This window comes from Zonotrichia leucophrys, chromosome 1 (assembly GCF_028769735.1).
Source record: "Zonotrichia leucophrys gambelii isolate GWCS_2022_RI chromosome 1, RI_Zleu_2.0, whole genome shotgun sequence".
NCBI lineage: Eukaryota > Metazoa > Chordata > Aves > Passeriformes > Passerellidae > Zonotrichia > Zonotrichia leucophrys.
Window position 1 is genome coordinate 15051790 of NC_088169.1, and position 17702 is coordinate 15069491.

General features: G+C 39.9%; 1 protein-coding gene across 1 annotated transcript in view; it reads right to left on the bottom strand.

Moving 5' to 3' along the window:
- The window catches only part of PHEX (phosphate regulating endopeptidase X-linked), a 94984-nt gene that overhangs the window by 62655 nt on the left and 14627 nt on the right, over positions 1-17702 (bottom strand). The window contains exons 4-9 of the mRNA XM_064707258.1: positions 11337-11423; positions 10064-10290; positions 6822-6890; positions 6142-6258; positions 3003-3086; positions 2551-2696 (exon numbers count right to left, since the gene is read on the bottom strand). Of these exons, the coding sequence (XP_064563328.1) occupies positions 2551-2696; positions 3003-3086; positions 6142-6258; positions 6822-6890; positions 10064-10290; positions 11337-11423 (730 nt within the window). The remainder of the gene's footprint in view (positions 1-2550; positions 2697-3002; positions 3087-6141; positions 6259-6821; positions 6891-10063; positions 10291-11336; positions 11424-17702) is intronic.

The window sequence follows — 17702 nt, forward strand, 5'->3', positions numbered from 1 at the left end:
AGCACACCGGTAACAGGGAAGGAATATAAGCTCCCAGTTAGTGCCAGCACAGTTCTGTCTCCCCCTTCACATGGCACAGCTGTACTGGAGCTCTGCCATGGCTCATTTACATTACAGCTACACACACACTTCTCTTCTTCCTCTAATAGAGATAAACCCCATAAAAATGAATTAGTGCATCAAAAAGCTGAAGGAAACCTTGGAGATCTCTTATAAAGGCATGACTTCAGTGCCTGACATGACTAAGGCTGGCTATCCCCAAGCTGGTGGAAACTCTTGCAGGCTGGTTGTTGAGCTTCTTGGGCAGCTGGCTATGGAGAGCCCAGTTCCTGGGCTGGAGTCACAGCAGTGCCCTGGCCTGGGGACTCAGGCTGACCTCTGGACACTGCTGCACCTATTTCAAGCTCCACTCAGTAAATTGATTATATGCAGTTAAGGAAAATTCTGCTCAACTCATGCTACACCATGTCAATGTGCTCTCTTCTAGCAATATTGCCCCATGAATGATTTCACAATTCAAGATTGCTCAGCAGGTTCTCTGAGGGAGAAATTTTTAATACAGGGATTGCGAGTTTGTACAACTTGCCACCTCCAACACAAATTGCTTCTGTAACCAGACTTAATTTTCACTCCATTCTTTCCTCCACCTGAAGCAAACTTCATTAAATACTTTACCAGATCACTGGGTAAAATACTGGGGCATGAGCCATCTTTTTGTGACATTTTAAATAGTACCCAGGCTAGCAGGGTGCTAATTCAGGAAGAGGACACACAAAGCACTGGAATAAAAGTATAATTTAGGGATAGCCTTGTAACTGAAAAGAATATGAACTTGATGAAAGTACCTGCTTTTCCTAATGGCATTCCATCTCCTGAAATTATGAGAATATAATTCCCATGATGAATACTGAAGCAAATCTAAAATTTTGAAATGCTTTTCTAGGAATTTCAGGTCTAGATATTTACAGTAACAAATCAAATTCATGTTGTTTACATTAAATAAATCTTTAAAATGTCTTATGGAGAATGACAAATGAGATTACCTAAAAGAAAATATCCTTGTTAAGCTTTCACAGTTCACCCTACAGGGAAATGCTGAGACCTCATTGTTAGGAGTCCACATTGAGATGATTTCCTAATTTTCTCAGGCCAGATAGCAAGGTTACCTCTGGAGCAGATTCTGACATTTTAAGTAATGAACATTATCACCTAATAGATAAACATGGTCTTGGTTATCAGGCCTGGGCTGTTTGGATACATTTTACACACAAGAATTTGAAGCCTGCTTGGGTTCAGTTTAGCACTATTCACCATTTCTAACATTTTATGATGCCAATTTCTTAGGATAAGACTGGGCAGAAAATGCCTAAGCCATTAACATCTATAAAATATGCAGTGTGAATATACTGCATATAATGGAACTGATTTTGCTCACCCTCTCCCCCTGACCTGTGAGGTCAGAAACCTGGTCTTGAGCTTTGCTAAAGACAGGCAGTGGAATTATTTCTGGTCTTACTTCAGCCTCCTTCTCCATGATACACAGGCTGGCTTAAATTCTCTTGAATACTCAGATTTTCCTTGAATAAGAAACTAATGGAAAAAGTGTCCACATATTTACTCTGTAGTTACAAAATATATTTGCATCTAAATCTATTTTTATGCAGGAAATAACTAATTCCCTGCTATCTTGCTAGATATGCATCCTCTAAATCACACATTTATACCCACTGATGTAACAAACTTTGAGTTAGAAAGCAGGGACAGCCCAAATAATTTTAAAAACTTTCTTGAATACATTAATATTGGCAGCAGTAATGCTACTTATCTGAATCTTTTTAAAGAAAGGCTATTTGATGATCTGTAGGCAAACCAGTAATTTTTATTTTTCTAATTGTTTGATTTGTGTTCTATTTTTACAGGTACTATGAACTAATGTAAGCATCCCATCACTAGTGACAGAGAGAGACAATATAAGAATAATCTTTGTCCTTTTTTTCCTGAAATATATTTGGCTGTGGCCATACTGTACAATCAGCACAGATTGATATTTGGAGACAACATCTTAACAAAATTTATTTTCAAGTTCAGTAACATGCCTCAGAGACCAAATTATCACAGAAATCCCTTAGATGTCATCAGTAAGGATGTTTCAAATGGGATGTCACTTTTTCATTACTACCCAAAGCTGTCTTGCTTCCCTGTGCAAAGCACATCTACCATGTTTAATCTGAGCTACCTGCATTTTACAACTGTTCTACAGGTGTAAAGGATTTCACAAGATACAAGACCCTATAAAAGTAAGAGATGCTGAATGCTTCTGGAAAGAGCAGCTTTACTGCAACATGTGTTAACCATAGAAGAAATGTGTTGAAACTGAAAATTCTCTTGCTGTGCACAGGGTAATATCTAAATCCTCATTCAGACAAATCCAAACAGACTGTTTGCCTAGAGACTTGATTCCAAGAATAGCTGAAACTCATGGGAAAAAAAATAGAAAAGGCATTTGATGTCCCCTTACAAGTGTGAGCAAAACCATCATAAGATCCTTACTTTTTCCTTTCATTTTCTAGTATCCTGAATAAATCTTTGAAGTATTGGGGAACACGGACAATCACATTTTCTGAAGGACCTATATCTTTAAGCTCAGGATAGAGTTTGGTGTCAATCACCTTCTTGATGTATCCCAGCCAGTCAAACTGCAATGACAAAGAGAAGGCTGGTTAAAGCAGATTATGCAAGAGAGATGATTTATTAACTAAGTTACACCTTTAAAACTAATCATTTCAATGCTTTACTTATTAAAAACTTAGAAACTATTACACTTTGTCATTACATATGTTTTCAATTCTCATTAAAGTTGGAACTATATTTAAGAGAACATACTCTGCAAATGAGCACACACATTCCTAATGATACTTCTTTAACATGCTGCTCTGAACACTAACGACAGTTTTAATTATACAGATCAGATTAAAAAAAAATTTCAGTTCTCCCCAACCAACCTGTGGAATCATGGCACTAAGCTCTGATATGTTCATTTTATTGTACATCACCTCACTTGTCCGGTTTTCGTATGGAATCATGATCTGGTGAAGAGAAAAAAATGCACAAAACCATCAAACCATTATCTTGCAGGGGCTCTTACATAATTACCATCCTTCATAATCCTGGTGCAGAAATATCTCACCACCTGTTTTCCAAGCATTTATGGCATTAACCTCTGTTTCTGAGGATTGCATTTAAGTGGAAGAAACGGAACATGGTTCCTTTTATGTTTAACTTATTACTGGGAAATTTAATGAGCTGCATGTCTTCTTTGGACTTTAGACTGATTTAGCTCTGATTATGCTAAGGAAAGACATGCTAATACATAAGAGATAAAAGTACACCTAGAGCATTAATATTTATGCATTCCTTCCTATCGAGTAGAAGCCAACCTAAGATTTAACAGGTCAAATCTGAGATAGGTGCATCTTCATAGCTAGAAGTGCATCTCATGTCTTTGAATGTTTTCTTCCTAGGGATTTACTCCACCTGGGGGAAGAGCCGGATACACACAAGTTTCTCCCCATTTCACCCCATCATCCTGATTTCCATAGCAGGAAACCTGAGTACATAGCCCAGACATGAATAAAGCATTCCCCAGCCAGGCCTCTCATCTGTGTGACCAGAGGAGATGGATCTCAAGTTCCTCTCCAGCCTCCAAGGATACAGCAAAAGAAATCCTAAATATGAAGCAAGTCCTTTTATAACTGACGAGAAGGACATGCAGACTCTGAGACACCCCTGTGGTTCATAATAGTAAAACAAAGAAAGCACAAGATATAGCTCAAAATTTTCTCAGTGTTCAAGAGAAACAAAAATTCCCAATGGCAATTCCAGCCTTGCTGTAAGGTAAATCCTATACAACAGGCTGCAATGCTGGGCAGTCTGAAGGACAGAGATTGACACCAGACTAACCAGACAGCTGGCACTTCTCCAAACAAAAATCTCCAGTAAGTGTTTATGGTTTTAGTATTGCTCAAGCCATAGGGGAAAAAATTATTTTCTTTTCCTTTCTGCAAATTTCATTTATCTGAAAAATCTTTACACACTTCTTGAAGCCATTTACTCCCTTCCCCTCAAAACCTTCTCTCTAGCTCCAGTGATTCAAACTTAATAAGAAACTCTTCCTTGTACACAACAAGATCTCTCAAAGCATGCCATTTCTTCCTATATCTAAAGTATTCTTGCTGCCTCTTCCTGAGCACAGAAATTCTCCATTACATATGTTTACTTAGAAAAATGCAGAGGAACACTGGATACAGTAAAACCTCCAGTGACAAACAGGACTACTTCCATCACAGTAAGATGTTTATATAATCATTCTGTTTATTAAGGTTTATGCAACAATCCATGTTCATTGACTCATGCCTAATATCTGGACAGATGTTAGGGGGATTATTCTTACTAAAAGAACCTGTAAGCAAGCATGGCTTGTTGCATAATGACATGCATTACTGATGCTGAGGGTTGTTACAAGATCCATGTCATCTTACATGGCAGTTCCTTTACATACTTTGTGGATTAATGCTCTGTAAGACACTTGTTAAGGAAAGCATTAGAGCTATCAGAGCTAAGGATACATCTTCTTATGCCATCAGTGATAAAGAGAACAAATATGTACTGCTTTTCAAGTGTGCTGGGTCACAAGGAAATATTTGTGCATTAGTCCATCCATGCTAAGTAACTAAAATTAATATTGGGCTTGGCTTAGATGTTTAACAAAATTTCATCCCTTTCAGCAGAGAGATGGAAACACTGATTGGCTACTATTGTGGGTGGCCTTCACTTCTCTACAAACACAGCATTAACAAGCATCCTGTAGACTGCAACAGCAGGGTCCAGATAAAAGACATCTGCTGCATCACCTGTCACATGCAACAGGCTTCTCTGCTAAGAGAAGACCAGCATTTCATAGGGATAGCTCCTTTCCTTGCCAATATGAAGGAAACTCAGCTCAGCTGGCAGTTCTGCAAAGCAGCATCAAGTCTGTACCCCTACTTTTTGTGGTTTCCCAGCCACAAAGGGTTGTGACCACTGAGGCCAACCTTTCTCTCTAGTTTTAGTAGAGGCTGAAATTATAATGAACTTGCCACTCCCATGAGTGGGATTCCTGTAGTAACCACACTGAAACAGAGATATAGAGAAGCAAAAACACTCCTTCAACCTGCAATAATCCTGTGGCATAAATTAAACTCCTTGCAAAAATGTCACTAAGTAAATATCAGAACCAAGTATCAGTTTTAAATATGCTTAGCTTCACTTAATTCAATTGATCCCTAAATTAAAATATCCTCTCTCCCAGACTACTTCATGAAAACACTTCAGGAGCTAAGGGTGGTACTGTTGTAAACACCACCTCTCACCACCAAGATCCAATATCCCACCTAAGTCTTGCACTGTTTTTAGACTGTTACACAGAAAATTAGTCCAGTCTGCTGAAACATCCCATTAATTTTTAGTCTGTTTCTTAAACAACAGAGGTTATGTGTATTCTCAACACAGGTGCATGGCAGGAGCTCAGATTCTACACAGCTTCAAAATTATCGAATCACTTAGGTTGGAAAAGACATGTAAGGTCTTGAGTTATGTCATAGTTTTCCAGCTGCCCAGTGGGTACCAGTGAATTGGTGTAGATGCACTTCAGCTGGGATATTGATCTCATCACCTTTTTGGAAGGAGAAGCTCTATTTCCTATGGGACCATTCTCAGGCACTTCCACAGTTTCTAACACATCAACAGCCCCTGTATCTCTGTTGCTATATGGATCTCCATCCCTCACCTCCACTGAGATGGCAGACCAAAAGGCCTTGCTAATACACCATCCCTTAAACATTGCCATGCCACCCCCAGGCTTGCCTCTGGTCAGCGACAGTCAGTGACATTACAATTTAAAATACCAAGGGTATTTGGCTAAGGTTTTTCCCCTGACATAAAATAAAATAAATTTTAGAGTTTAACAATTAATAAAGGGAGAAATATTATTCATCCTTTCTTCATCAGGATATGTTCCTTTCCTTCTGCTTCTAAAATTCCTTTGCTAAAGTTGTTGATACAATGACTTTTCATTTCAAGAAAGGATTATATTGGATTACCAACCTCTGCTATTTTAACTTCCAGTTTTAGAACTGACTTCATGTCAGATTCAGCTCGGGAGGCATTTGCACCCAGCAGCACTGCTGTATCAACCATGAACTTCAAAAAGGCATCTCGGTACTGTAAAGAAAGAGAAAGACTGAAATGACAACAGGATTTGCTCTTGAGCAGAGTTGCAGCAGCAGACCAGAAATGCCCAGCTATAGGAATGGGTATATTGCTTTCATGCCTTAGGAGCCAAGGTTGTGCTTTCCTTACCTTGAGTGCCAAGCAAGTTAAAAAGGAGAAATAACACTGTAAAAATACTGTGCATGACAGAGACAACTGCTGTGGTTCAGAGAGTACAAGTCTCAGGAAACGCAAATGACAGTTCTGGATGAGACTGACAACTTTCAGCTCTTACAAATGGATTAGACAATGTGTAAAAGTGTACACCAGTATTTTAGGCTGACTAATACAGTAACCACCATGAGACAGAAGTACTTGTATACAAGTGCAAGCTTCATTTAGGAAACTTTGCAAGAGTGTTTAATAGAAGTGGAGTTTTCTGCTAGATACCCTGTAAAACCCAAATCCAAGCAAAGCACAACCCTTTCTCAGTTTGGAACTCAACAAAACCAAACCAACAATTAAAAGAGATGAGGGGGAAATGGTGGCTCTATTATCCAGCTGACAATACTTACAGATTTGGCTTCTGTGGTATTTTCTAGGTAATCCTCTCGAGATGACAGAGAGAGGCTTGCTTGATCAAGCTGTTAAAAACAACACAAAGTAACATTTAACAGGTAAATTCATCAGATTCAAAGACAAACTGACAAGCAGCTTTGGAAGGGTTCATGTTTTTCTGACAATTACAGTAGTTGTGTGCAAATATCTAACATATAAAACACTGCACCAGTCCGAGTTGGACAAGATTTCAAAACAGGAAAATGCTATGCTGTGCTCATGGGTAATTACTGTTATCACATTACTGTGATCTGGGGAGCCTCAGATGACCCCTGCAATGGCTAAGCCACCTAAGAAAAGAATCACAGGTGTGATTTAGGTGTTTAAAACAGCTACATCAGTGAGTAGGAAATGCAAAAGACTGGGTCTACAGGATCAAACCCCTGGTTCTGATGACCATGCATCCATCTTATGTCTATTCCAGGGGTACAAGAGTCAGCTTGGGACCACACCAGTCCAGTGTATGCACCAAATGCCCCTGAGGTGCTGGAGCATGAGAGCTGCTGTCTGTCTGGGAGGCATCATCAGGATTTTGTGACTGCAACTGAGGTTACACTTTTGAGCTTCACATAGACCAGCACTGGGGGCTGTACTCAGTCTTTTGAACAGATGAACTGAAACTGAAGTGGCTACACCAGCCAGGATTGCATGCACAGGATGTCCCCAGTACTTCAGCTAAAGGCATCTTGTAGTCCAGATGGATCTCTGGCCTTCACTTACCTTTTCCATCTAAACATGGGTCAGATTTTCTGGTCTACATTCACCCTAATATTGGAATTAGGCCTGAAAGTTTGAGATTTGCATTTAGCGTCTTGAGTGAAACATCTACATGGGAATATTTGCATACTGCTTCATTTGAAACATAGGAATTTTCCTAACCAGGAAAAACTCACTACGCAGCACATATTTTATAAAAATTACTGGGAACTGAGATTTCCCAGAACTTTTCAATGTGATCAAGTTAGGTTAGGGTATGGAAGCCAAAGCTGAAAACTTCCACTAACCAGATTCCAAACTCTGACTAAGATACTGATTGGAGCAGAAACAACTGCTTTGATGTTCTAAACATTTTTGATTTGATGCTGCAATAATTTTTAATGGATAAGTTCAGTGATGATAGATTGTATTTTTTTACAATTCATATAGGTCTTTTTCAATCCAAATAATTTAGGTTAAGTGATTTATGTAAAAAAATGTACATGTAAAAATAAATAAAACGTAGAACTTAAAGTGAATGAATAAATGTAATCTTTTCCTCTACAAAGCAAACCATCCTCAGAAAGGAGTAATTGTCATGATCAGTGCAATCCTCCCTCTTTGAAAAAAATCATAACTTTCTTTTCTCAGCACAATGGTGCAAAAAAAAATATACTTTTAGGCTTTTTGTACATGTGTCTTTGCAATAGTTAACTCCTGATTATTTGGGGAATTTCAATAATGTGACTGTTACAGTAAATGCTCATTCAAATTCCCTGGTTTTAAGAATTAGATTTGACAGCACATTAAACCAAGAGAGCACAAATATGAGAAATAAACAAAAAATGTTAACCAACAGCATCAGCACTCATGAAAAAAAAAAAGAAAAAAGATCATGTTGAATGCTGAACAAAGTTTTATTTGGAGTTTCCACTTCTTTTATGACCCATTGATGATTTTGCAATGGTGAACAAAAAGAATTTTGCAATAAAGCCATTTTTCAAGCAGATTGAAATACTGTGTGGTACATCTACACTCAAGGGAATTTGTTAAAACATGGACAAAGTAGAGCACTGGTTGATGCATTCTGCAGATCAAGGTCCTAATCAAACTAACATCAGAAGACCCTACAGAATAATACGCCACTCACAGTGTGTCGTGCTTCAGTTAGATATTAAATTCCTAGGTGCCCCTAAGCACAGAGAGTGAAGGTGCTGCTGCTTGTAAATCGTTTCCAAGAGACCAGCAGTGAGGGTGTCCCTGGCCAGCCATTTGCTGCCAGGTGACTTGAACTGAAATATTATGACAGGAGACACTTGGATAAACATCTCCCTGACTCTATAGCTTCAGTTCTTTTGAATGAGTCTCCAGCTGAAGAAAACCTGACAGGATCTAAACAGTATCATAGCAGAATGACACCTTTAATACAGCAAACTGTTGATCTGCTGTTGATTATCCTGGAAAAGATCCTAGAGATGAGGGAAAGCTACCCTTTAACTTTATGCCAGTTAAATGCCTCAGTCAAAAGACATAATGAAGAACTGACTTAGAACTGACATCCACTCCAGTACCACCACAGTCCCTAAGTGCAATGTATTCTTGGCTACATTCCTACAGCTAGCCAAGATGCCAGCAAAATAAGGATCTTAAATCCTTTTCTTGCTGTGATGAATGCCATCATAACTTTCTTATTTGTTCCTTCTCTCTTGTTTCATGAACTATTTTCTTGTAGCCATGGAGGGAAAGTCGGCTCTGGCTTCTCATCTGAAGCTCTTAAACAACAATGCATTTGGCCCAGGCGCTCGGTCTTGCCACAGTTATACAATTTTATCTGGAGCTCAGTCTTGCCACAGTTATACAATTTTATCTGGAGTTTTGTTAGACTATAGGGAGGCAACATTTCTTGAGTCTTTTTCTTAGTAAACTGTTATTTAATGCCATGCACTGTTAAGAGTTCAGTAATGTTTCGGTCTAAAAGCAATTTCAGGTCTAAAAGCATTTCAGGAAAAATGTGAATTCTCTTATTTCACATTTAAAAGCACTTGGGATAAATCTGTGTTGTAAGGTGCTGTATAAACACCAGATTAAGTGTTTCCATCTCAAGAAAAACAGCTCAAGTTCAAAATATCTGCTACTGATGGACCATTTTTCATCCTCACAGACAAAAAGCCTTCTTCATGCAGCCAATGAGTCATAAGCAGCACACAGAATTAGATATTGAGTTCTTATTCTCATGCACATAGACCCTGGCTATTGGTCTACTGGGACATTTTTATGGGTTTTTTTCCATTTGAAATAAGAAAACCTGCACAAAAATACTTTCCAATAGCAAGTGCTGCTAGTGGCTTCTACACTCCCTTAAACAGGCACCTACATACATCTGTAAGCCAGTAGATAATAACAACAACAATCAAATGTAAACCCTTGGTATGTAAACGTGTTTTTCAATAAAGAGACCATAAAGCAGCATGCAAAGTAACCTATCAGAGATGCTGTGCTGTACCTTCAGGATGTAGCGGTGGGAGATTTTGTCATCAGCACCCACATACAGACGGATGAAGACAGAGCTGCTGTATTGGCCACGCAGAGCTGCCAAGGCTTGGACCAGGCTGAACCTCCTCTCTGACCACAGCCCTTCAGGTCCAATGTTGGATTCCAGCACAGGCCAGCGGAAGGGTGAATGCTTCAAGATACTTAACAGGGGTTTCACATCGGCTTTTTCAATTTTATCTGAAATGTCAAAGTGCGACAACAATTACATTCCAGACAATTCATGTCCAGCAGCAGCCACACAAGACAAAGATTTATTGGCACCAATTGATTTCCAGGCAAGGCAATTACAATAGCTGAAACTCAAAAGCCTCTGCTCTGCCTGTGAGCACAGCAGCATAGAAGTCCAATCCTGTTTATCTGTATTAAGAATAAGAGAAGCAAGTTAGTGCCTTTCTAAAAAGGCAAAGGCTGGAATTTGGTAAATTTAAAAAAAAAACCCGCACCTTTCTTAGGAACTAGCATAGAAATTTGACTCGTTTTAGGGAAATTTGGGGGGTTATTGCTCATAATCAAAGCTAGAGAGTCAATATCTGGGCACCAAAGCTGTAGAGCAAGCTATCTTACTTGCAGTCAGACAGGCCATGCTGGAAGAAAACTGTGCAGAAAATAAATCCTGAAAGAGTCAGAAGGACAAAGGGGACTTCAAAGCCTTCTTTCACCTGTGCAGCTACCTTAGAGTAGTGATGTGTCCCAAATTAGTGAACATTACCTTACAGCAGCATTACAAGCTGAGGAAAAGTACTCTGCAAACATGGCTAACTTGCTTGACATGCAGATACCAAAGCTATAGGGTCCAGGGCTGTCTACACCCAGCCCTGGGGTAGTGTTTTGATTAAACAGATTTAGAGAAATGTAGAAGGTGATGAGCAACAGGCTCTTGAAAACATCACTATGAGAATTTCATCAGAGGGTTCTTCTGATTTAATAACCCCAGGCACTAACCCCACAAGCCTGGGGCACAGTTTAACATCCTTTTGCACAGATAAATATCTCTTCATACTTCTGACAAGCAGGGGTTTCTCTAAAACTGACTTGTGCCTCAGTGTACCTCAGTCTCAATTCACAGCTTTAAATGTGCAAAAGACCCTCAACCCCAGCTGAATCCATATCAGCAAAATCAATGCAGCTGCACAAAGCTTCACAGAGCTCTGCAGAGAGACAAAAAGCCTGCCTTTATAAATGCAGGGAATGCATCTATGCCCTCCTCAAATCAATCTACTTACCCTCATTCATGCAGGATGCATAAAGGATCTTGGCCTTCTGTACAGCTTCACTGTCTCGTCTTTTGCTGATGGGTTTCTCTAACAATGCTGAAAAAAACAAGTAATTTTTTCAATACTTTGGAAGATGTAGACATTGTTTGCCTGTTTCAGCATTGGCTTTAATCATAGGATTTATTTGATTTAGTATGAGGCTCCATGTGTACTTTCTTAAGCAGTAGCATAGACACAATTGAACTTTTTTCAACCCCCAACAGAGAAGGGTTTTTTATTTATTTATTTATTTTAAAGAGAACTGATATAAAGCCAAATGACAGATGCAGCTTTTTACTCATCCTCACAACCAGCTACCCTCAGCAAACTGAGGTGACAGGCAGTCGTGGGGTGGGAACCAACACACAGAGCAGGGAGTCAGGAATTTTTTCAAGTGGCTCAGCTTCAGGTGCTGGTACATTATGAAATCAGGACCTAATGGAGAAGGTTACAGGATCCCAGGAACAAGCTGTAAATCAGCCACAATGCAGCTGCAGACACAAAGTACTGTGGATGAATGCAGAGGCAGCTGAGCTTCAAGAGCTCTGTGCTCAGGTGCTGCACAGCACAAGCATTTCCATGGCCAGGAGAAGCAGGTAACTCCTGAGCACAGCACAGGAACAGGGCTGGCAAACTCTGTTGGACCTCGTCTGGTTTTGCAAGACCCAAGTAGGTCCTGCAGAACCTTCCCTTAATGTTAGTGGGACCACTGGAAGGAGTGGCTTTGCTGGCATCAAGTCCCTCCCGTTATGTGCTCAGCCAGAGCTAAAAAGCCTTGAAAAATTCAAGACTCCCTTCCCAGCAGCACAGCACCACCCCAGGCTCTGGGTTTCAAATGAGCAGAGGCAGCACAGTGCAAGTGTGCAGAGAAGTGTGCTCCACACAAAAGGGGGAACAAAGAAAACAAGAGTCCCAGAGGCTTGTGAATGCAGAGAACGACTGAGGCTCCATAACACCAGCCATGGTGAGACCAAACAGCTCCCACACAGAGCTGGATCAGGGTCAAGGCAATGTTATTCCTCTGCCAGGACTGGCTGGGGACATGCAGAGTACTGAAGGGGTGGTGGCACTGCCATCCAAAGCAGCACCCTCCTGCAAACAGAGGCAGGCACTCACTCTCCAGCCCTGCTCCTTCCACCCCACAATGCCTCCTCTCCACGGAGGCAGAAGTTGGGTGTGACTGCTGGGTTCTTCAGCTCAGAACAGCCTGGGTTTGCACAGCTTCTCTCAGTATTAGGAGCTCACTGCTTGAGGCAGGATCTTAAGGCATTTATTTCCCAAAATTTCCCTAGCCCCCTGAGGAACCAGCCATGCTGCACCTCTTAGATATTCCCCACCTGGGCTCATATAAGCACTCAGGAGTGCTTATAATAATAAGCACTCATAATACAGACCTCAAACTGTTTATTACTTTATTTTACTCAAGGAATACCACAGTGATGAGCAATGCAACTTTTCTCTCCCTCCGACCCCTTTTCTCCTTAAACAAACAAACAAAAAACCCCATTGCACAATTCTTTTGCTTAGACCCTTAAGAGATTTAATGAGATTATTCTGTCTTAGTTATGAATAAGATTTTTCTATAAAAATACTTCTGGAGAGGATAGGTTTGGTTTCAAATCCTCAAATATTTCCCAAATAGTTAAATATAATGTAATACAAATCACCTATATATATGTTCAGTGTGTACAATTCATAGCAGCATAATCAGACCTGCTCACATTTTCAAAATGGCATTTGAAAGAAATGATAAATGAATTCTCCATAAAACTAAGGATGAAAAACTACCCTCCCATTAAAGCCATTACAATAATTTCTCTCTTTGCCAGTGAGCTGTACAACCATGAAATTTTGAAGCTAATAAAATCCAATGGCTAAAGCTCAAGAGAGAAACAGATTATAAGAGCCAATAAAATCAACTCTTCAGATAAAACTGCATCAAATTGTGTTAAAATCAGACCTGGTGTTTACCCATCAAACCATCTCATTAATGTGACATCTACACTACCTCACTACTGCAAAGAGTGAGATGGGGTAGATGCTGTCAGCTTGCTCAGAATTCTTTTATGAAGACAATTCTCGGTTCTGATAACATAAAATCCAGTGATCAAATATGAAAGACTCAATAAGATGCTTGAATCCTGTGGACACTGAAATAGGGGGTGTGATCCATGGATGGTCTTTAGGCTATGGAGGTTTCCCAGCCTTAACTTCAATTCTTCAGAAAGATTTAGAAGCACAAAACTGAAGCACTGCTCACATCCACATGTATTAACTAGTGGATGTGAGCAGTGCACATCCACTAGTTATGTGGATATAATATAAAATTACATTAACTAGTATAAAATCCAAACACAAGATTTAGAAATTTGCTTCTTATTTAGCTCACAATATATATGGATTTTACGTGTCCTTTAGTATTTAAATTCTTAAGGATGAACAGCAAGAAAAGGCAAGAACAGTAAGAAAAGGCAAGAAGCACAGCACACTGAACAAAGATATATGTAATCAATTTGTCTGTCTAGAGGTTGCTTATTCATGGAAAGAAAGTCACTACTGTGACTGAAATCAATGTAGGCCCATCAAGCTCTCTTTAAATTAGCAATATTGGGTGCTGTGAGCAGCTGCAGGCTCTGACAAACCCACCCAACAGAGCAAATCTGTTTGTGTGGGTCGATGCCTGCTGCTCTCTACAGGGCAGCAGCTCAGCCTGCTCTCCCAGGGCTCTGCAAGCTGAGCAAACCTGCCCCAGGGCCATCCCACACACCATGAGCAGTGCTTCACCTCCTGACATGCGACATGGATTTCATCTGCAGCAAGGGAAATGCCAGCCAGTGACACACAGACAGCAAATTCAGCCCCGCTGAAAAAATTCGCCTGAAATGTACACTTGTCTGGGAGAATTGTCTTTCTACTTTGAAAAACTGAAATAGCTTCAGATATTTTCTGTTTTGACACCAAAATCTGCAGATGTTAAAAAGAAACCACAATCTAAGCTGATTTCCTGGCATCTGAAAAAGCACTGAATTGTTATTAACATCAATTAAAATTTAACAATTTTTTGCTGCTACTGAGTTGTACTGCTAGCCTGCCTGTAAAGCAGAATATCTTAACCAAAAATCACCAGGACAAAGTGAATGAGCATAGCTTAAGCCAGCTGAATATACAGTTTGGATCCCATTTCCTTAGCCAAATATCAAGTGTATGTTTGAATAGCTTTTTTAGCAAAACAGTTCTTTTTCAGTTACATCTTTCTTCACTTCTAAATTATTTCCAAAGTCATTTTCTTTGGGATAAAAAGAAGATCTTTGCCTTTATCACTGACCTCAGCACTTCATTGTTCATGTTTCCATATGCACAGGATGCCCAAATACAAGATTTATGTTTTCCTTCACATAAAACTTAGTTATGGCAAGTGTCAACACCTATTAGCAATTGCACTCCACAGTGCTGTAATAACATAACTCATGGCATTAAGCAGTTACCACTTGCACAGTCAGAATCTGGCTAAAGGTGTTCACAATATCCTAAATTTCCTGAGATTGCAAATGGCTTCATCATTCACCTTCTTGGATATAGGAGATGAGTGTGTAAAAGTTCCCATTTCAGTCAAGGTTCTTGAACTTCTGTCACCCCAGGTCAGGCAGGTTTGCATCACTGCACTCCCTGACTCTCTTATGAAGCACAAACTCTCAGCATCACCAGCAAAAACCACTCCATAGCTGGGAGTGCTCTTCATTTTTCTGAACTGGAGATGCTCAGATACACAGCCAAGGAAAAAAAGGCACAGCTGTGGGTGGGGAGCTGGGAAGGAAGGAAGGGAGTTTATATTGAGTTGCCTTCACACAGTTCTTTTCCAGGGCAAGAGTGCTAAAAAAGGCCAGCTTCCTGTGGTTCACTACCCTTGAGTAAATAGCAATCATCTGCTGTTAAAAGTGAGAGCAAGGCACATTACAAAGTAAGCTTTGCTTGTGTGTTTATTTAGCTGCATACTATTCTAAAGCTGCTAAGGATAGTCTTGTGGCTAAGTGTTACCTTTAATCTCACTTTCCATTTCCAGCCCTTGTTGATTTTCCAGCCCACTGTCTTGCACAGCTTCACTTTGGTTTTCTACCATCATATTTTATTTATGGCACCAAGAAATCCCGTACCTTTCCTTTTTCTGACTTGGACTGCATGAAAAAGGATGGAAAAGCCAGATTTGCAGAGAAAAGAAACATGCACACCATTCATTCAGATTAGAAATATTGATTCAATTTATCAGTGTCCTGATCAGATTCTATGCTGATATGTAATTACCCAATCAGACCATTTTCTAAAAATATTGTTGAGTTGAAATCCTGAGAATACTGTGTTATCCATGAGGTTTATTTCCTATTCTAGTGAGAAAAATACAAGTTTTCTCTGCATTTTACAACCCTAAATATTGAGAAATATCCAATTGGTAAAGATAGAATTTTTCCATTAGTTTTTGTCCTTATCCTTTTACAAACATTTGCTCTGTGTGGAAAATGTAAGTTCAAGTGTTTGCATAGTGATATCTGGCAATGATCTGAAATATATTATAATACTTTGTATCTTGAAGAAAAAGAACTCCATGTGCAAACATCCCCCAGGGAATATGCTTGGACTAAAAAAACCCAAAAATTATACAAGAACCCCAAGGGACATCCTATTTCCTGGAAAGTTGTAACCCTGGAGGACTCAAAAGCTAGAAGCAGACAAACAATGCAGTGTGAACTCCCAGGGCAATGCTAGAACAAACAGGAGTCTTGGATTGCAAAACCAGAGAAGTATCAAAATGGGGAGATGATCTTAGTGTGTACACAGGCTGGTGAGACAGACTGGAACACAGCCCACCCTTTGGCTGTCTGAATTGTAAAAACAATGTTGGACAGTTAGACAGAGGGCAGAAAAACATCAAAACAATTGGGTTTTTTCTCTGGAGGGTGTGCCTTGAGAAATAGAAGGGAGGGACAAAAAATGCATGCAGTGAGGGAACATGATTTTTCTCACAAGAGATGTGAAAGGATGATGGGAACACAATATCAAAACACCTTTAGAAAATGCTTGGTGCTAGAGAGGTCTTTAGAGGTCTATGGAAAAAAGGCACAAAGAAATGCAATGGTTGAACAATGAAGACAAATTCATCAGTGACAGTGATTAGCCACTGGAACCAGCAACCAGAGGAGATAGGGACTTCTCTGTCCCTTAATATCTTCAAGACTTCATGCTTTTTTGGGAGATAAACTTTACCCCAAAGTCAATTATGTTTTATCCCAGTGCAAGCTACTGAGCTGCATTACATGGGTAATGTAATTGTCTGTGACACAAAAAGGGTCACAGGAAATAATCTAGTGGTTACTGCTGCCATTGCACTCTATACATGGAGGATACAGATCTCAAAGTACTCTTAGGCATGACAGAGCAAGGAGACACAGCCATTATCCATTGTTGCAGATAAAGAAAGTGAGCCACAGACCGCTCCTTATCTAACTAATGTCAGCCTCCTAGTGATTGGAACAGTGCTCCTTTATGAGCATAAGGTTTGATGAACTTGATCCACACACTCAAAGAGCTTGATCCTTTGGAGACAGTGAATGCCCCTCAGCCCTTTTAATTTCAGAGACAGAGGGAGCTGCTTGGCATTGCCCAGATGATGCTCAGTACTAAACTGAAAGCAGCTTGTAATGCATTCTTTTGGGATCAGACTCAGAAAGCAGCCCAAGGCCCTGCACATTCAGCAGGTTAATTGTAAATACCCAATGACAGATAATTTCTCTTTCAACACTTGAGCAACACCCTGCCCTCACTGTGTTCTACAGCTATAAGAACTGAGTTTCTTAACTGATGAGAAAAATAATTAAAAGAGCTGTTCCCATCTCCATCTATCAGTGACAACCTTTGTCTCCCCCCTAAGTTAGCACTGTTATGCGCTCCCTCTGTGAAAAAACAAATCCCAAGTTATCTTTTGGAAAATTGCAGATGGTCCTCTGATGCCAACAGCAGGTCTTTTAAGGATGTTCTGTGAGGAATTACCTCTTAAATGTAGAGGAAAAACCTTCTCAGGCCTTGGCTGGAGTTTAGCAATCAAACCAAACACACAACACATGTGTACAGAATATCATTCCTTGAGGTCCCTGAACTATAAGATAATTATGATTAATCTAGCCCTCTATAAAAATGTCTAACTCTTAATTCCCATATTTTCTTCATGCTTAAGCTGTATGGCAAAAGAGTTCCTGCAAAGTAACCTCTAAAACCAAGTATCCATCTGCAAGTGTGCCACTGGGGATGTTTATCCCTCCAACTGCAGCATGAAGGCATCATCCCTCT